The sequence below is a fragment of the Mesoplodon bidens genome (genome assembly GCF_964165515.1).
Source record: "Mesoplodon bidens genome assembly, chromosome: 2".
Classification (NCBI taxonomy): Eukaryota; Metazoa; Chordata; class Mammalia; order Artiodactyla; family Ziphiidae; genus Mesoplodon; species Mesoplodon bidens.
The window spans coordinates 27,701,800-27,724,022 of NC_138177.1; the positions used below are offsets into that span (position 1 = coordinate 27,701,800).

Consider the following 22,223-nt stretch of genomic DNA (forward strand, 5'->3'; position numbering starts at 1 on the left):
TCCCTTCATAATTCTTAATCACATTCATTTGATCACAAAATATTTATTTTAAGCCCACAACAAGTATATTTGTGCTCTATAAGAAGATGGCTAAAAATAACAAATTTAAGAGCAAAAGAGCAAATATTCCACTTGGATATTTATTACCAAAAAAGTTAAATGTCACATGGTGAACAGGTTGCACTTAATAGACAAATGGTTGCTGGTCTCTCTCTGGATTTCAAGTGCCCTTGCTAACCTCTTCATTTCTCCATTCTGGTAAATGACCAAGAACTGACCATACTCATTCAAATTCATATGTCAACATAACTGAAGATCATCACGATGAAGGGCTATAAACTAGAGACAAGCACCACTCAGCGGGAATGGAAGGACATTTTAATTTTTAAAAATTTTTATTGGAGTATAGCTGATTAACAATGTTGTGCTTTTAACAGAGTTGGCAAAGGGAAGTTTTGCTTGTCTAGATAAAGTGTGTATTCTCACTCCATCGCTATTGGCTTATCTAGCTTTGGCCTCTCAAACCTCAGCTAAAAAAGGAATCATCCATGAGTTTCATTTTACTGCCAGGTGGTAGATGACAGAGTTTATACAATGAGACAAGAGGTTGGAAAACAAAAAAACAAGAGGACCAAGTTTAGCTGCTATGGCACTGAGGCTAGCTAGCACCTGGGTACTGACCTTTGGATTGCTTGCAAAGGAATACAATCTGATACTCAGTCATAAAGAGCTACACTAAAAATGAAAGGCTTCTTTTATTTATACTTAAAAACGTATTATTTGAAACTAGATCTGTGTGTGCTTTGTATTTGGTAAAAACAGAATTAAGTGGTTTCTGACAGTGAAATTATACCTAGAGGGTTAGCTATTTTTTTTTTCCGACCACGCCGCCACACGGTTTGCAGGATCTTAGTTCCCAGATCAGGGATTGAACCGGGCTCTGACAGTGAAAGGGCTGAGTCCTAACCACTGGACTACCAGGGAATTCCCCCTTATAGTTTTAATTTAACTGGGATATTGTTTGTGAAAGAGTCTAACACTTAATGGGCACAACATAACAAAACTTATAGTCTTCCTGTTGACTCTGATATATTTATTTTCCAACAGCAAAATGTAATGGTAAAGATTATGATAATAATGATAAATATAATATTAACTAATAATATTTATTGAATACTTCCTATTCTTATTGATTTACATATATCAACTAATTTATTTCTTGTAGCTACCCTTGGAGATAAGTATTACTATGTTCATCTTAAAGGTGAGGGAATTGAGCCACAAGATTTTAAGCAACTTCCTTAAACAGCTAGTAAGTGGCAGAGCTGAACTTAAACCCAGGTAGTCTGGTGCCAGATGTACTCACTGTACTGAGAACACTTAGCATGGTACATGGCAGAAAGAGAATGTTTAATATTATTACCATTACTTTCAACATTACTAGATTTAAGAAAAATGCATTGAGTGCCTAAGCACTGGGAAAGTAAGCAACGACAAAAAAAATGCAAGGTCACCATTCTCATTAAGTATAGCATTTAGTGGAGGAGATAGATATTATTCAGAGAATTGTACTCTGTAAAGCAGAAATGATTACTTGAAGTAGAAGGATATTTCTAAATATTTTAGACCACTAACTGACAAGGGATTAACTTCCAAATTACACAAAAAGTTCATACAGATCAATATCAAAAAAAAAAAAACCCAAACAACCCAATCAAAAACTGGGCAGAAGATCTAAACAGACATTTCTCCAAAAAGACACACACAGATAGCCAACAGGCACATGAAAAAACGCTCAACATCACTAATTATGAGAGAGATGCAAAGCAAAACTAGAGTAAGGTATCACCTCACTCCAGTCAGAATGGCCATCATGAAAAAGTCTACAAATAATAAATGCTGAAGAGGGTGTAGGGAAAAAGGAACCCTCTTACATTATTGGTGGGAATGTAAATTGGTGCAGCCACTATGGAGAACAGTACGGAGGTTCCTTAAAAAACTAAAAATAGAGCTACCATAGACCTGCAATCCCACTCCTGGGCATGTATCTGGAGAAAACTCTAATTTGAAAAGATACACGCATCTCAATGTTCACTGCAGCACTATTTACAATAGCCAAGACATGGAAGCAACCTAAATGTCCATCAATAGATGAATAAAGAAGACGCAGTATATATACACAATGTAATATTACTCAGCCATAAAAAAGAATGAAATAATGCTATTTGCAGCAACATGGATGGACCCAGAGATTATCATATTAAGTGAAGTCAGTCAGAGAAAGACAAATATCATATGATATCACTTATATGTGGAATCTAAAAAAAAAATTATTTACAAAACAGATATAGACGCACAGACATAGAAAACAAACTTACAGTTACCAAAGGGGAAAGAGTAGGGGAGGGACAAGTAGGAATTTGGGATTAACATATACACACTACTATATACAAAATAAACAACAAGGACTTACTGTATAGCACAGGGAACTATACTCAATATTTTATAATAACTTATAAGGAAAAAGAATCTGAAAAAGAACATATATATGTATATGTGTGTGTATATATATATATATATATATATATAACTGAATCACTGTACTGTACACCTGAAACTAACACAACATTGTAAATCAACTATACTTCAATTTAAAAAAAAAGTAATAAATAAATAAATATTTTAGACTGCTATACTGGATGATTAAAGCATATGCTTCTATTACTCCTATTATCTATTCACTTAAACTCTGCTGCCTGGTTAAAGTTTTGGAAACTCCACATTGTCAGGTCATTGCCCTATTCAGAAACCTTTGATCGCTTCCAGTTTTGTAGAGCCTAAGTAGCCACTGTGTGTCATACATACCAACAAACTCCCATCCTCCATTTATGGCAGATGTTAGTATTCCATGATGGCATATCTTTTTCTCTTTAGTTGTGGTCTTGCAATCTTATAATAAATCAAGGGTTGGCACTTGAATTGAAACCTTTTTGCCATTGCTGACCCAGTTTGCTGGACAGAGTATTGGTTCTGGACTCAGACAAACAGGTTTAAATTTCAGCTCTCGGCCACCTATTTGTGGTGTGATGCTGGGCCAAGTCATTTCACCTGTGGCAGCATCACTCTCCTTACATGTAAAGAGGGAATAATAAAAACTACCCAATCAGGTTTTTAGGTAATGCAGTTAAGCCATTTAGCATAGTGCCTGGTATATATTGCTCAGTAAACTGCAGTTACTATTTTTATCACCATAATCCTAATGTTCATTATTGCCATCACCAAAAAAAGCCTTCAGAAACCTCCATAATCTAGCTCTAACTTACATTTCCAAATTTATCTCCCATAACCTACTAAAGGAACGCTCCACTTTAACTAGATTTGGGTAACTCATTGTTCTCCCAAAACTAGCCTGCCGTTCCATCTTCCTCTCTGCATATCAAAATCTGTCTTATTCTTCAAGACCCTTCTGAAGTGCAATTTCATTAATGAAATTCCCCTGATCCCTTCAGCCACAGTCACACTGCTCTCCATTATACTCTCACCATACTTACTGTCTGTTCCTGACATTTCATCATACCCTCACTGCCTGACCACATTCTCTTATGCTGATGTTTAATTTTATATTACAATTTAACTGTATATGTGTATTTATCTTGTTTTCCTAGCTAAATTTTCAATTCCTTGGAAGGCAGCTATGCTAACCACTATATCACCAATGCTTCAACTCCTTAAAAGGCTGGGACTATATAATACTTGTGTCCTCAAAATAATACCTAATCAAATGATCGCACATTATCATCAGTGAATGAATGAAATAAAATGTACGCACATGTGTTTCAGTTAACTTAAAAATGAGTCATGCATTAAGAAGAGAAAATTATTTTTTAATTCTTCATATGATGTTGAAGGACTCAATGTTATAAGAAAAATCTCTGGCTTTCTACTTTGAATTAGATTATTCTTCCTTTGCTAGTCACACTTAAAGATTTTTTTTTTTACATTCACACCTATATCATAATATTTGAGCCTATGTAGTATAAGTGTTAGAAGAAGACTCTACCTCTCCAAACAAATTAGAAAGGCTTTTTGTTTTTTGTTTTTATATGTGGTTTTACAATTTGTGCAGTTTTCTTTAACATGCATAAAATCATCACTCAGTACTAAAGAAATCTCAAATAATTTATATTCCTCTTTTTTTTTTTTTTTTTTTTTTTTTGCGGTACGCGGGCCTCTCCCATTGCGGAGCACAGGCTCTGGACGCGCAGGCTCAGCGGCCACGGCCCACGGGCCCAGCCGCTTCGCGGCATGTGGGATCTTCCCGGACCGGGGCACGAACCCATCTCCCCTGCATCGGCAGGCGGACTCTCAACCACTGTGCCACCAGGGAAGCCCCTATATTCCTCTTTGACCTCAGAAACATGATACATGTTTCTCATATCGGGTTTGAGTAAAACTAGGAATCCAAAGGCTCCATAATCACATGTAACTTAGCCCAGTGGCTCCTGTCACCACTCTGCAGGTGCTATGGGATGGGGCCAGGATGACATTTCATTGCTGTCTAGCAAAATGGGAGAAATCAGGGCACTAAAGCAGTGATGAACCAAGGGCTGGCAGGAGTAGTCCACTCTGAGGGGACAGTATTTTCTTACTGACATTGGAACTGCCTGTACAGGGTAAATAAAAAGCAGACAAACTTTTAGTGGATTCTACTACTGTTTTAAAAGTATCTACAGAAAATGCAACCACATTTTGTCTGTACCTGTAGCAGACTGCTTCTACTATCGTGCCCTTCGTGTGTCATAGCAATAAAGTGAGCTTTGAGTAAAGCTAAATTTATCCAGTTGAAGAGACAGGCCATTATTGTGCAATTAAGTGATGTTGGCAATTAAATGTCCTTTCAAAACAAAATGATGGTGATGATGGGAAACAATTTTTTTTTGGTCACACCACACAGCTTATGGGATCTTAGTTCCCTGGCCAGGGATGGAACCTGTGCCTCCTGCAATGGAAGTGTGGAGTCCCAACCACTGGACCACCAGGGAATTCCCAGAAACAATTTTTTTAAATATCCTCATTTGGTCAATTTTTTAAAGTTGATTGTTATGCCTATCCCCAATGTGGGCTTTGTTACTGTTGCTCATTGCTTGGTTTATTTTTGGAAATGTCCCTAGTCTTTGAAATTCCATGTCTGAGAACAATTAACCAAGACAACAACTTGACCTTACAGAGTATGCGTGTGCAGTGACTTTTGGCCTAGGGCAATGGTTCTCAAAGTGTGGGGCTCTGGACCGATTGCATCAGTGTTAACTGGAAACTCTTTAGAAATGCAATTTAGATCTACTGAATCAGAAACTTTGGAGTGGAGACCAGCAATCTGTGTGTTTAAAAAGCCCTCTAGTGGATTCTGCTGCTGCTAAAGTTTGAGAACCACTCAACTTTCCAACTAGGTAGGGAAGATGAAAAGGTGCTTAGACAAAATGCCTGGAGATTTTTAAATGCTCCTGTAATGTCCAGTGATTCTTCATCTAATTTATTTTGTATGGATTTGCCATAGTTATTAATTCATCAATATTTCCAAAGGAATTAATCTAGATTTATTTCCTAGAGTCTACAGTGAATGACTTCATAAGTGCCTATTCAAAGTGGGAAAAATAATGCTAAATATAGACCTTAAGTGATTAGGCTAATTACTCTTCAGAATGAGAAGTCAGTCAATCTAAAGAAAGTTGGAGCTGAGGCTGTATTTGAGAAACTGAAAGACCTGTGGACCTGTGAACTCCCTTTGTGCAATGTCATTTCAGTCATTATAATGACTGCATGGTTATTATAGTATTAATGTCTATAGAAATTTCTATGAAGTAAACAGGTATTACGACTGTTTAGGATAAATTATTCCAGCACTTTATTAATAGAGATCTGCTGTCTTGAATAAAAAATTAAACTCCTACCTAGGCTAAATGAGGGAAATATTGGAGATCCATTTATTACTGAGATAGTGTGAGGACTGTCTGGGGTGAAAGTAACTGAAGTAATCTAGCAAGGAACATGAGCTCCACGTAGGATACAGGAGGGAACGTGAAATTGTGCCTTACAGATTCTTTTATCCGAGAAAATAACCAATTCTGATGAAATACTAACTGGACTGTAAAGAATTATAATTTGATAGCCTAATGCTTCTTATATTTTCAGGATGTTTTTAAAGTTAATGTAGAGACTTTGAAATATTATGTTTGAGAAGGAAGAAAATTCTATGCAAACCATCAGCTTTCCACATGCACATGTATCAGGTTTGACCTGCATACACAGTCAGCAATAAAAGATGCTGGCAGCAGTAGACTTTTCTGACAACTGGTTAAGTGGAGGGAATAGTGGGATGTGGCCCTTGAAAGTAGGGCTCACCCTCATCAGGCTGTGACTTTTTAGCCATATGAAGACAGAAAAGGGGATGAAGGTGCACTGACCCCATTCATGATACCTTCTCCCAGTTCCCCCCTGCACTGACTCAACAGACATTGACTAAAAGCCTGCAGTATGGAAGGCAGGTACTACAGAGACAAAAATCTATGAGAGGTCCAGGCCCTCAAGGCACTTACACAACCAGCAGTGTGCAAAGACATGACTTAGTTCCTGGCACAACTGTGAACCACATGCCCAAGCTAATTTGTGAGTGCAGATATGAAGGATCTAAGAACTGTTTTCAGCTGTGAGAGACCCAGGGCCTCTGTCCTTGTTAGCCTTAGCATGAATCAACGTTCACATGTACACACACATGTACCCCAGGCCTCTAGTTACTCCTGGAGGGGCATTTTGGCAGCCTCAACATTGAGCCTTTTCCCAAGAAACCCAGGTCCTCAACCAAGTCATGGCTGCCTTCTTCCCGAGAAGCCAAAGATGTCCCTAATCAGAGACTGGGACTCCCTTGGGAGTGTAATAACCCCTGGCTGCAGCTGAATCCATTGACAGAGGCTACAGATCCCCTCAAATTTCAGAGGTTGTTCCTATTTCCAATTCTCACTGAATCTTCCAAGCAAAATAATCCCTTTGCTGGCTTGCCCACAGGGTCTAGGTTTCCCTCAAAAGCAGAATCATGACCAACTTTTTCCAAAAAGTCTGAAGGGCCGTGGTTTCCAAATGCTAGTTTAATTGTTAGCTATATCAAAATCACCTGCAACATTAAAAACTACAGATACAGGAAGCTCATCCAAGACCTACTTAACCCAAAACTTTCTATGATGGAGCTCCAGGCTCATGTAGTTTTAAAAATTCTGCAGGTGATACTGATGCATGCCATCAGCTGGGAACCACTGCACTAGGGCAGTGGTTCTCAAACATTAGGGGCATCAGAATCAAAATACAGATTCTTGGGCTCGACCCCCAGAATTTCTGAGTCCGTAGCTCTATGGTGGGGCCAGAGAATTTCATTCCCACAAGTTCTCAGCTGATGCAGATGCTACTGATCAGGGGAGGAGCTTGAGAACGACCCGAACTAGGGAAGGGCAGGGGCCAACTCTACCAGAAAGCCGGTCCCTGGCTAAATATCCCTGTTACCCTGTTGACCTCCTATGGCAGATACTGCTCGTCACCTCCCCACTGCTCGTTCTCCCTTTCTGCATTCTAGTAGAAACTTGGTTTCGCTGGAGGTACTAATGACTCTCAACTAACAGAACTCCATTTACCAGCTTCCCTTGAAAAAGGGGGTGCTTGTAGAACTAAATTCCAGCCAATAAATCATAAGCAGAAGTTGTTGGCTGGGGCTTCTGGAAAAGCTTTTTAAAGTGGGTGGGGAGGAGGGTGCTGGCTGAGCTGGCACTTTCCACCTTTTGCCCCCTGCTCTTCCCCTTTTTCAAGCCTGGAACACAGAAGTGAGAACTGTAGTTCTCACAACCATCCTGGGATATATTATACAAAGAATCTGGGAAGTTCCCCCACTATTTAATACATTAATATTTCTGCAGCAGTGTGAACAGTCACATTAAATGGGTTATATAAAAATTATATATGTGGGTTCTGCATTCATGGGCACAAAGGGTGGATTATACTATGCCATTTTGCATAAGGGACTTGAGCATCCACAGATTTTGGTATCCTGGAAACAATCCCCTGTGGATACCGAGGGAGGATCAGGTTAGGCTTTGCCCTCAAACGTATGAAAAAACTTTGGTTTCCAGAAATTTTAGCATCACAAGGATGGCAGTCTCTGTACCACCATCTTCACTTGGAGATAGGAGTTAATCTAGTCTCCTTCTCCTTGGATGTGTTAATCCTTCACATCCAGTCAGTCTCTGGGGCTGTCACGTCTATCCCCCTAAAAGTCTTTTGACACTTCCTGCTTGTGGCTATCCATACTGTCATAGCCGTTCAGACTACCAGAATCTTTCCCTGAATTATCTTAATAGCCTTCTCCCCGGTCTGTCTCCCTCCCAACCCTACTTTGATTTGCTCTCCACACTGCAGCCAGAGTGACGCCTATAACATAGGGATGATTGCACTAATCCCCTGTGTAAAACATTTCTATTGCCCTCTGGATAAAGTTCAGACGTCTTAATATGACTTTACAAGGCCCTTGCTGGCTTTTCAACCCTTATCTCTTGTCATTTTCCATGTCAAGGTCAAACAAAGCCCCTGCCTTACTAAACTATTTTTAGATCTCTAAGAGGAAGCTATTTGCTCTTGTCCTTGTACAAGTTGTTCCCTCTTGGACAATGTACTAGTAAAAATCATAACTCTTCGTTCAACACAGAAACTAAAACTAAAGATAAATTATGAGTATTGGTGTTCAGAGGCCTACACCAACCACAGCCAAGAAATCCAGGCCTGTCCAATCATCTTATAAACTATACACCTATGTTTATTTCTGGTAAATGCTTGATTCTTTTTTTTCTAGAGTGTACCAGAACAAGAATCAATGTGGAAATAATTACATATCCAAATTCAGACTTGTTTTGATTGACTAGTCATACATACAATTAAATATTTTATATATTTCTTAAATTTTTATTTTACAACCACAGAAGTGATATAACCAAGTTATAGAACATTTGGAAAAGAAAAACAGAGGAAAGACCCATATTTTCATCATTCTAGAAAACAATTATTATGATTATTATCCCCTAGAAGGTGAGCTCCATAAAGGCAAGAGCTACGCATACCCTGTTTATTGCTATGTCCCCAGTGGTGTTTTTAGTTTTAAAAAAATGTAAATATCTGGATGAATGACTGATGAATCTGGATGAATGACCAATGCATCATTTTGGTGTACAGAATTCAAAATCCAAACATACTTGAATTTTCTACCATATACCTATTAGGCAACTTTGAGAATTTCAGTTACAGTACATGTAAAGTGTTGAAGATAATTAGAGAAAGACAGTCCTGGGAACAGACTACAGAAGTGAAATGAAAGGCAGAGGAATATATATTTTTTTTCAATAAAGCTTTGGGAGAGATAAAGAAAGCAAGGAGAAAGTAAAACTGCCCCTCAGAAGTATCATCAGTGACATGGGTGAGAGGAGGACTAATGCTGAAGGGGATAGAGGGAAGGAAGACACAATGCGGAGTCACAACATCAAAAAGGCATCACGCATTTTCATGGACAACGGAAAGCCAACAAATGACTTTACATAAAGAATATATGCCATACAATAAAATAAATATGTCAGTATCTTGTTAGAACTGTAGGTGCAAGCCATCTAGAAAAGTTTCTGATGAGCAAAGGAATGAATGAATCAATTAAATTAGAATCTCTACTTATTATCTTCAAAGGTGTCAGGGTCACGAAAGTCAAGGAAAATCTGAGGAACTGCTCTAGATTGTAAGAAAGTAAGGGGAAAACTAAATGCAATGCATGATTCTGACCTGAACCCTTTTGCTATTAAAGATCCATTGGTTATTGACTGGCAAAACTTGAATGGAGTTTGAAGATTCAATAGTGGTAATGTTATCAACATTCATTTCCTAATTTAGATGCTTGTGATGTGGTTATGTAGGAAAATGTCCCTTTATGTTAAAAATACACACTAAAGTACTCAGAAAAATGGGACATTATGTTGGCAACTTAATCCCAGACATTTATTTTTTTAAAGTTTTGTATACTAAGCTTGAAATTACTTTTTTAAAAAAAATTAGGATCTTTAAAGGTGGGTCTGGACATCAGTATTTTAAAAACTGTTCAGGTGATTCTAACATGCAACCAAGGCTAGAAACCACTGCTACAGAGTCTTCATTATCAACCTTAAAGAAAAAAGTTTACATACTTTTGTACTGAGTACATGAACTACAATTTATTTAACCAAACTCTTCTGTCTTTTCCTTCAAAAATGACTTATTAAAGAGTTTTTATAGGCCAGGCAAGACAGAATCTCTTCCCTATGAGCACTAAGTCTCATGGAGAAATATCTACAAGCAAACAAAATGTGCTGTAATAATAATAATAATATAACTGTTATCATTTGTTCAGCAATTACTGTGTGCTAGACACTATGCCATCTGAAAGGTCAGGCACCGCTATCATCTTCTTTTTACAGAATGAGGAATCCTAGGCACAATGAAATAAATAACTCACCCTGGAGTACAGAACTATGTTGACTCTTGACTACACTACTGTATTAGAGGAAAGCAAAGTGCTATGAAAACACAGAGATGAACCTCCGATGCAGACTATGGGTGTCACGGAAGCCTAATCAGAGGAAACAACATCAGATATATCTTTAGACATGCACCCTATTTCCAATTTTAATTACCACAAATATTTCTTAAATAAACATCTGTGCAGAAAACTTTCCACTTAGTAGTCCTGCTGCTATTCCTACTCCTTTGGTGAGATTCTAAGAATTCTGGGACAACGTGTATGGAAAAACCCCATGGCTTTCAATATCTGCTGCCACATAGTTGTCACCAGCAATATGAGGGTATCTATTTTACTGTAACCTTACCAGAAGTGGGCACTGATACTTTAAAAATTCTTTTCCATTAGTGGAAAATGAATATTTCTTTATTACAAGTTAAGCTAAATATTTTTTCCATTGATGCTTTCTCTAAAGCACAAATTTAAGATCTTCATAATTACTACCAATAGAGTCTCAGTGCATGTTACCAGCAAAATAACATCTTAGAATGTCTCATACTATACAGATGCTGTCATTTTTCCCTATAACCACAAAAGTGGCTGTGTCACAACAGCAGCACGTAATGAAATCAGATTTCAATATTCATGCTAAGATCCTTGACCTCTAAAACTCTGTGAGCTCTTTGAGGACAGAGGAAATATCTTGGTTTTGAAATCCTATCACAATGTTAGCAAGTAAAACACATTCTATAACTGTTTGCTGTAAGAGTAAGTAAATAAAATCATGGATGGTGACAAAATATAAATGGAAACCATACTTTCTGAGCTCTACACATATGACACAAAAAACCTAGGTCAGTAAACATCACATGAGAAAAAGGAGAAGTAGGCTGCTCCCTTTTTTCTCTTCTTGCCATATAATTAGGGAACCCATGACACCAGTGTGCTGATGACAGTTCTTGTTTATACCTTTTGTCCTAACATCCTGGCCGATTAATTCTAGATTGGGCAATACATTTCATGGTCACTCTACATCTAAAGGATGTTCCTTTAATGAATAGTAGATCTAAGTACAAAGTGCTTCCCTGATCAGAGAGCTTGTCTTTGAGTCATTTTAAATTTCACTTTAAAAACCTATGAGCAGATAACTCTTTGGGCCTCATAGTGTTTTGTTTTGTTTTAATAAAATTTTACAATTTAAAGCTAAGTGATAATCTGCAAATAGTTAATCCCTAACAGAACATCCCTTGATGGTATCAGCACTCTTAATTCCATTTTATTGATAAGAGAAGGGAGGCATGGAAAGTGACTTATTTCAGGGCACATCAAGTATGAATCATCAGCAAGGTAAAAGGAGGCTGTTGGAGCTCCAACTTCCATTTTTTGATTAATTCTCTGAACCACACAGGCATTAATTTGCAATTAAATCTCCTGTGCAGTTTGGTTAGAAAGATTTTAATCATTTAGTTAATGGCTCTGTAAACTGCAGGCAGTAATAATCTATTTCAAATTGTATGAGCAAAATCACAGGCATACCTTCAGTAACATTTTTTAATGGGCATAAAATTCACGGTTAATAATTGTTCAATTTCACTGAACAACAACAGTCTGAATTCAAGCCTCACCTATAGGTCCTAAGTTATCAGAAGGTAAAGGGAATATTTATAAAATAGGTTAAAGTATAAAGTAAATATTTAATCCTTTGTGTAATAAAAATAAAATTTGTTACATTTTTATGTTTCAGAAGTATGCATGTCTACATTTCATACTACGGCGCAGTTTGGATAAGATTTTAGCAGATTAACATCTTGGATTATAACAGAAAATCTTAATGGAGCTAGCAAAGTCACTCTTTATAGCAACTAAAACAAAACTCATAGAAATAAATTTAATAGGCTATATGTCTAAGACCCATATAAAAAAAGAGGCATAAAAGAAGAGGCATACCATATATGCAGTTGGAGAACTATTATTATAGTTATGTCACACCCACATTAATTTATAAACATACTATAATGTCAGTCAAGGTTCCACTGGCATCTTGTGGGTATGGGTTAAAGCAGGGGTCCCCAACCCCTGGCCCACAGACCAGTACCTGTCCGAGGCCTGTTAGGAACCGGGCCGCACAGCAGGAGGTGAGCGGTGGGCAAGCCTGCAAAGCTTCATTAGCATTACCACCTGAACCATCGCCCCCCATCACTCGCCCTACAGCCTGAACCATCCTCCCCCTCCCCCCACAGTCCATTGGAAAATTGTCTTCCACTAAACCAGGCCCTGGTGCCAAAAAGGTTGGGGACCGCTATGTTAAAGAACTTGGTAAACTCATGTAAAGTTCATTTGGAAGAATAAATTTCAGAGAATAACCAAGAAAACTTTTTAAAAGTATAAAATACAATAATATAGTATTTTGCTGGCACAGATCAATAGAATAAAACTGAAAGTTCGAAACGGGAACAGGTGTATATAAGTTTTCAATAAATGAGAAATAACAATGAAAGAATAAAAGGATTTAATAAGCAATGTTGGGACAGCTGACTAGACCCATACCTCACACCATTCAGCAAATTAATTCCAGGCTAGTTGAATATTTCAGTGCAAGAAAGTGAAAATGAAATATTGGGAAAGGCTTTAAAGATACCAAAAAAAAAAGACTGATAGATTTGATATAAAATATATTACTCACTAAAATAAATATGTATTAAGGATATCAATCATTTTTCCGTCATTCATGCTTTAATCACTTAAATTTATCAGTTGTCTTTTAATTTCATTTAGCTCCTCCTGACACAAAACTATAAGAAGTCAAACTATAAGAAGTTAAAAATACCAATCTTTTCTTTAAGGCCTCCTTCCCTTGGCTGTGAAGTGACTTTCATAATCCCAAACCACACCAATTTTTCACTTATATCTTCTTATAATTCTTTTCATTGTTTCTTATGTTAGTTACACAGATGAGAAATCAAAATATGGCCTCGTCCTCTATTAACTGTTTGATTTGAGGATGTTACGTAACCTCTCTGAGTCTCAATTTCACTTTTCTGATAAAACAGACATGACAATGCCAACCTATTAGAGTTGCTGTGGAGATTTAAAAAATAATTTATATAAAGCATTTATCATATTTATTACAGAACCCGGAATATAAAAAGTCAAAATAGTCTTTGTTTTTCTAAGTTAAAATGGTAGCTATTACTTTTAATGCTATCACATTGCACAATTTCATTGATAAATCCCCATGACTAGAAACCTAAGGTAATGGTGTTTTTACCTGATTTTTAAATAAATTTCACATTATTTAATCAATGCTATAGCTTCTTACTTTTTAAGTTTTTAAACCACGCTATATGACAATCAGAAAAATACCTTAGTTCTTTGAAGACTACCCCATTACTACAGCATCCTACAATTTGGTCTTTTAAAGTTGCAGTCTGAAGTTATCAGATGGCCAAAGAACATTGTAAACCAAGAGTATTAAAAGGTTCCTTACACACTAGACCTGCTGAGATTATTTATGAGTTTGAAATATAAATAGGATGCTTACCCTTCTTTATCTTACCTCTAATAGGCCATCCTCTGGTAGATCAGTACAGTGGACAGCATTCTGGATCTTAGTTTTACCAAAGATTGCTCGGAGGGTTCCAGGGCGTAAATGCCGGGCAATTTCCTATTAAATAAAGACACATTCACATACAGATTAAAGTCAGCCATGTAGTGTCAATTTAAAAAAAAATCACCAGCTTACGAAATACTTTCATTAATTATTCATTATATGTACATATATACATTGTTGGTAATGATTTTTCCTGGAAACAGGATGAATGCATGAAAACTGAGCAATGAAAATTCTCAGTTCACTCATAAAGCTTTTTCTCTGGCCCAATGTAAAGTCCACTGTAATCTATGTTGAGGGCAATAATAATTATATCTCTTTTTATCAACAGATTATGGGAATCACATAAATATGAACCCAGTTTATTATTGTGAAAGATTTGTATTTTATAAACACAATAGAGATCCTACCAATTTAATATAAAATGAACTAGTTTGATGGCACTGATTGCAAAAGACTTTTTAAAATGTTACAGTTGTATCAGTTTAGTGCTATCTCACATTTAAGGGAAAAAAATGGTTACAAATAACATAAAATTTTGGGTAAAAGAAACAAGAGGTTAAAAAAATTGAAGATGTGCGAGTATCAATGACCTACTTAATAGTCTTTGTTTTTCTAAGTTAAAAATTTTCTAAAATACTATTTTAATTTTGATATACATAGAAAAAAGGCATTTACTACACATATTTAAAAATAATAATGAAACAAATACCTGTGTACCGACTATTAAGCTGAATTAAAATAATATTACAATAACTTTCAAGGCCCTAGTGTGCTCCATCTTCATTCCATCCTATCCCTATCTCCACCCAGATGTTACCATTAATATCAATTTTACTTAAATATTCCCTTGTTTTACTTAGTTTTCAAGGCATTGTTTTTCATATTTGTCCATGTAAATATGTGTAACTGTAATTCATTTGTTTTTATTACCATATATATTCCAATGTATGACAGAGCATACTTTATCCATTTTCCTGATGATTGACATTCAATTAATTTCTTCTCTCTCTCTCCCCACCTCTCTGTCCTCCCACCTCTCTCTCTAGCTCACACATGCTCATGCTCACACTCACACACACACACACACACGATCACAAACAATTCTGATACAAGCATTCTTGTACATGGTGCACATGTGCAAGAGTTTATCTGGAATCTTGGGGGCACATACATATTCAGTTTTGCTAAGTACTGTCAGACTATTTTCTTAAATGGCTGTAACAATTTGCCCTCAACCATCAATGCACAAGAATTCCCACTATCCATATCAAAGCCAGCATTTGATAGTGGCTGACTTTTTACTTTTGCCATTAGGCAAGCGTGAAATGGTATCTCATTGTGTTAGTACGAATTTCCTTGATAACTAAAGAAACTGAGTGTCTTTTCATATATATCCTTTTCTGTAAAATGCCTATTCTTGACTTTTTGCCATTTTTCTATTGGGTTATTCTTTTTCTTTTTGTTATTCTTAATACCTTCTGAATTCTAATTTTTTGTCAGTTATATATGATGCAAATATCTTTTCCCAATATGTACCTTGTCTTTGAGTTTTATGTTTTCTGATGACCAGAAATACTAAAATTTAATGAAATTAAATTTATCAATTTTTTCATTTACGATTTGTGCTTTTTGTTTCTTAAGGAATTATTCCCTACTCCAAGTGCATAATGATACTCATCTCTATTGTCTTCTAAAATCTTCAAAGTTTTGCCTTCCACATTAAGTTCTTGATCCACCTAGAACTGACTTTGGCTATCATGTGAGGAAGATGTCCACTTTCATTTTTCCCATATGGATATTTAATTGCCCTAGCATCATTTTTTGAGTTATTTCTCTCTTTCCCCCGTAATCTCCAATGATAGCTCTGTTATATAAAAGGTTTCCCTGGGTGTATGGGTCTGTTTCTTGGTTTGCTATTTGATTCCATTGGACTTTTTGTCTATTTTTACATCTATACTGTCTTAATTATTATAACTTTATAATAAGTCTTCATCTGGTAAGGCAAGTCCCCCAGATTTTGGTTTTGAATGCACTAAGTTTGGGTTGACTATTAGACATCCAAGTGAAGGTGTCAGATACATGATTGGCTGAGTCTAGAGTTCAGAGGAGTGTTCCACACTGCAAATAACAATTTGGGGGTCAATAGCATATATATGGTACGTAAAGTTACAGGTTAGATGAGATCATGAAGGCAGTGAGTATAGACAAAGGAGAGGAAGCACAGGGACACCATGTCATTAAAAAGTCAAGGAGATGAGGAGAGATGAACAAAGAAGACTGAGAAGGAACGGCCAGCATGGTAAGAAGAAATGCAGCAGCATCCTTTCCTAGGAGACAGTGAAGAAAAATGTCAAGGACAGAGAGTTATCAACAGTGTCAAATGTTAAGTCATATAGGGTTAGGACTTCCCTGGTGGCACAGTGGTTAGGAATCCGCCTTCCAATGCAGGGGACATAGGTTCAATCCCTGGTCCGGGAAGATCCCACATACCACAGAGCAACTAAGCCCGTGTGCTACAACTACTGAGCCTGTACTCTAGAGCCTGTGAACCACAACTACTGAGCCTGCGTGCCTAGAGCCCATGCTCCACAACAAGAGAGGCCACAGCAATGAGAAGCCCACACAGCTCAATGAAGAAGAACAGCCCCCACTCGCCGCAACTAGAGAAAGCCTGCACACAGCAAGACCCAATGCAGCCAAAAAGAAAATAAATTAAAAAAAAAAAGTCACATAGGGTTAAAGACTGAGAACTGACCACTAGACCACGTAGACCACGTGGAGTCACTGATATCCTTGACGATAGCAGTTTCAGAGGAGTGAAGAAAAGCTAAAGACTTATTATTGTGGTTTCAAGAGAGAATGAGAGAGGAAGAACAGGCAAAAGTGAATACAGGCAACTACGTTGATGAATTTTACTGCAAAGGGGAGGAGGAAAATGGAGTAGTAACTGGAGAGAGAAGTAGAATCAAGAGAGGGTTTTTCATTAAATGTTGGAGAGGGTGTGGAAAAAGGGAACCCTCCTGCACTGTTGGTGGGAATGTAAATTGATACAGCCACTATGGAGAACAGTATGGAAGTTCCTTAAAAAACTAAAAATAGAACTACCATATGACCCAGCAATCCCACTACCAGGCATATACCCTGAGAGAACCATAATTCAAAAAGAGTCACATACCACAATGTTCACTGCAGCTCTATTTACAATAGCCAGGACATGGAAGCAACCTAAGTGCCCATCGACAGATGAATGGATAAAGAAGATGTGGCACATATATACAATGGAATATTACTCAGCCACAAAACGGAATGAAACTGAGTTATTTGTAATGAGGTGGATGGACCTAGAGTCTGTCATACAGAGTGAATGAAGTAAGTCAGAAAGAGAAAAACAAATACCATATGCTAATGCACATATGTGGAATATAAAAAAATGGTACTGATGAACCTAGTGGCAGGGCAGGAATAAAGATGCAGATGTAGAGCACAGACCTGAGGACACAGGGGAGGACAGGGAAGCTGGGACAAAGTGAGAGAGTAGCATTGACATATATACACTACCAAATGTAAAATAGATGGCTAGTGGGAAGCTGCTGCATAGCACAGGGAGATCAGCTTGATGCTTTGTGACCACCTAGAGGGGTGGGATAGGGAGGGTGGGAGGGAGGCTCAAGAGGGAGGGGATATGGAGATATATGTATACTTACAGCTGATTCACTTTGTTGTACAACAGAAACTAACAACACTGTAAAGCAATTATACTCCAATAAAGATATTTTTAAAAAAGAGAGGTTTTTTTTTTTGAGGGGGAGGGGATGCTGTTTTAAAATGGGAGAAATAATAATACCTTTCCAGGCTGGTAGGAATCATCCAACAAGGGGAAAAACTGATGAAACAGAAAGGAGAAGAGAGAATTGCTGGAGTGATGGAAGCAAGTGACTAAGTAGAGGAGTTGGCCTTATATCTAAGAGTGTGGAACATTCACCCTGAGCATCAAGACAGTACATGGGCCCAGTTATAGCTATGTGGGTTTATGTAGTAGCTGGAACTTATGGAAGTTCTTTCTCTATTTTTAGCTTTTATTGAGATATGACTTACATACGATAGCATGCACAGGTTTTAAGTGCACTGCCCCATGAATTTGGTCAAATGTATATACTCAGCAACCACCATCTTAAACAAGATATAGAACATCTCTAAAGTTCCCTCTAGACTTTATTTTTTTGACTCATTCTATTTTCCAGTGAAAAAGTTAGCAAGATTGTCATCAGCTGAGAGGAAGGATGAGGAAGAGGTTTTGGGGATCTGAGGACAGAAAAGGAGTTACGAGACATTTTAAGAGAGCAGAAGAGTGAACGGACTAGAAAAATGAATGTGACTGCTCAGCAGCACTAAGGGCCCTCTTGAGGTTAATGATCACGAAGGTAAAGGGAGATCGTTCAGGACAGCTGAGTGTTCGCCAGTCATGGGTGCAGGCAAAGGTTAGGTAGAAAGCTGAATTTAATGAGGGTTGGGGTTTTACCAAGAGAAAACAACAAAGTGAGAGGAGGGGTAAGGGGGTTGGAAGTGTATGTAAGGAAACAATGATAATGATAGACAAAAAAAATTTTAATTGAGGACGAAAGTAAGTGAGGTCCTGGGGGGTGGAGGGGGGGTTAGAGATAATGAAAAGGTAGATCAATGGATTAGAGTTCCTAGTGGGATGGGATGATTATGGAAATCGGTGTGTTATAAGAAGTGAGCTGGAAAGTTAAGAGATAGGATACTTGAAATTGGAATTAGTGGAGGTGCACAGAGAGGGGGTTATAGATATTTATAATGACCAGTTTTAAGGTATAACCATGGCTGAGGTCAGGTGGAGGGCAAGAAGGTTAGAAGAAAGGAGGACAACAGATGGAAAGGTAACGTATGGAATGGATTGCCCGTATGAATATGGAAATCACCAGAAATTATGACAGGTGTAGCGTATGGTGCAAGGATGCTGAGCAGCATTCACACCTGTGATTCCATCACTTAGGCAATTTTAAAGGCATGGGTTTATTTATTTACTTAAGTCTTACTTCCAAGGTTTCTATCAAATGTCAGTTATAAGTGTATCAAGTTTAAGAAAAACATTTTGATAAACTAGGGAATAAGGATGACCTTATATTTTATTTCATATTCATTACTTTCATTCTATTCTCCATAATTTTCCTGGGAATGAAGTACCCAATATTAAACACCTACTCCACTTACGTGGTGGTAAGCTGCCATTCTGTGAAGAAAGATGTACTTTGTAAAATTATGAAAGGTGAATGAAAGGTGAGTACTTAGTTTCCTTTCCTTATTGTTTCAGATTAGGGGAAAAACTTTAAAGTGACTCACTGTGATTAAACTGCTTCATAAGAACTTATTCTCTACCCACTTTTATTTGGAAATCACCCTGTTCATTAAAATATTATTTTCTTGTAGGTGTCTGCTACATGCACAGCACTTGAACTCAAAAGATGTTCATGTGTGTAGGCGGTGGGTGGGTGTTGTACTGTGGTCAGAGAAGGCAGTCTCTTTGTTCTTCTTTTGAAGGAATTTGTTGAGATTTTCTTTGCATCCTAATACATAGTCAAGTATAGTGAATGTCTCATGGGTAGTGGAAAAGAATATTGTCACAGGCTGCATTTCTCCAGGAAACCAACTCTGAGGTGGAGATTTGCATGCAGGAAGTTCGTTGGGGAGTGGCTTCAGGGAAGTTTATTGTGGAGAAGTGAGGAAAACAGGATTAGGCAGAGAGAGAAGTTGAAGTTCAATGCAGTTATAACGGTTGCCCCAGATCATCCTACAAGAAGCCCTGGAGCTTCAGAGTAGTCCTCAATTGAAGCAAAGGGGTCAGACCTTTATCTCTCTAAATTGACAAGTCACTGGACATATGACATTCCAGGGAAGGGGGCATGCCCTTGGGCAGATGACTTTCTTTGGCAGAGAGAAATTTCTGGAGAGGGACTTATTGTATTACAGTCAGCAGTCAACACTTCCAGAGCTGGGAAATGGGCATTGCAGTCCTGAAGGGCAGAGGGGAATCTGAGTGGCCCTCCACAGCATCTACTAATTACATACATACATGCACACACACACATGCACACATGCACATGCATGTGTGATACATGCAGTATATATAGCATATATGACAAATACAGCATTGCAGACTATTGCAATCTGATGACCATTCTTTTTAGGTAACTATTTTTTTCTGGAAGCTTTTGTATTATCTCTCTATCTAGGCATTGGTCATTTACTGGTCATTCTGCTCTGTACTCAATAGTCCAATCCTATTTGAAGATACACACCTTCAGTCTGTTATTTCTTTCATTGTTTTCTCTCATCCATTTTATTTCTTCTCTCCTTTAGCTGTTTCTATGTAATAGATATTGAAACTTCTGGTGCTATCTTCCCTCTCTCTTTTCTTTTATACTTTCCATCTAACTGTCTTTTTGTGTTATATTCTGGGAGAATTCCTCCATTTGATCTGTCACCTCACTAATTTGTTTTCACACTAGGTCCACTGCACAATTCTACTCATTTACTGAGTATTTTTAATATTTCAAAAATTATCTTTTAAGTTTTTCATCTCTATAATTATTTTTATGGATCCAGTATTCTCTTTCTGGGGATACTGACTATATTATTTTAAAGACTTTTGTTAGCTCTATTAATTTGCTTTCCTTACATACTGATTCTGTTTGTTGTGTTTGGTGTCTTCTTTATGGTATGGGTTAACTTCCAATGGTTGGTAATTCCTGGCTCTTTATCTTTCTTTGGAATTTTCTGTTTACGTCATAGAGGTCAGGGACATACTGACAGGCAGGGTATGCTGGTTGTTTTTCTTAAGGAAGTGGGGCTTCCCATTTTTTCCTGGGTGTCACTAGCTACCTACCCACCACATTGCCTCTAGCTGAAGCCCCACATTCACGGCCTTGGGCTGTAGTTAACAGCATCAGCTGTCCTCTACTCAGCATAGCAAGCAAAGGGGAAAGGGCTGATTTATTCTGCTGCTCTTTATGCAGTCTCCTCACTCATCACCCTGCTGACGGCTCCAGGTCCCTCCTTAGCATTGCATCCACTGTGGTTGATGTGCAGCCAGACCCCCTGCCCCTTCTGAGCAATCCTCTCCTGCATGCTTTAGAATATGCTTCTCTTTATCAGTCCAATCCCACCTGATTTTTGCCTTTCAAAGTTAATGGTCTGCTAATGGTAGGCACTCTTTCTTGTTTTCCAGAGTGGCTGGAGATTTACTCTTTAAAATAAAACAAGATAAAATAAAATATATCTCCCATAATTTCTAAGGATTGGAAAGGCAGGGAATGATGGGCACATATGGTTATCTGCCACACTGATGAAAACTCATCTTACTGACATTTCCATTTCCCCAAACTCAGTAAGTTACCTTCAATTCATATTAGCTGCTATCATTTTGTGTCTAAAAGTTGAATTCCTTCCAGAGTAATCCTTCATTTCCCACTGCTCCTATAGGAATTTATGCTCCTATTGTAACCCCTGACTTGCAATTCATATAGTTTTTCTGTGTGCCTACTTCAGTAAGTTTCCATTAGACTCTCAACCCTTTAACACAACATAAAACTTCCTTAATATTCTATGCCTTATTATGAGCACACAATAAATGTTTGCTAAATAGTTTTTGACTGACATAAAATGACAAACTTCTATTTAAGGAGCCAAGATGGAGCAGAATGAAGAATAAGGGCTGTGAAGGAAGGCTCTCTGGATTTGAATTTGGCCCCTGTCACTTACTAGTTGTGTGGTCATGCCACATTGCTTAATCTTTCTGCCTATTGTAAGGTTTTCATTTGCAAAACAGGGATAAAAATGGGACTTAGCTAGACTTAACTATGATGTTGTTGTGAGAATTAGAGTAAGTAAAAGTATTTAGAGCAGTGTCTGTCATATGGTAAACAATCAATAGATAATGGCTATTAGTTTTATTAATGTAGCCTTAGAATTAAAAGGAAATTAAGATGAGAGTTCTTAAAGAGATAAAGAACGGTATGTTTTGATATA

The 22,223-nt window shown here is 37.5% G+C and overlaps 1 protein-coding gene across 2 annotated transcripts in view; it reads right to left on the reverse strand.

The window, feature by feature from the left end:
• The window catches only part of NME7 (NME/NM23 family member 7), a 261,463-nt gene that overhangs the window by 42,821 nt on the left and 196,419 nt on the right, over positions 1-22,223 (reverse strand). For both annotated transcript variants that reach the window (XM_081226166.1, XM_081226165.1), the window contains one exon: positions 14,121-14,228. In XM_081226166.1, the coding sequence (XP_081082292.1) occupies positions 14,121-14,228 (108 nt within the window). The remainder of the gene's footprint in view (positions 1-14,120; positions 14,229-22,223) is intronic.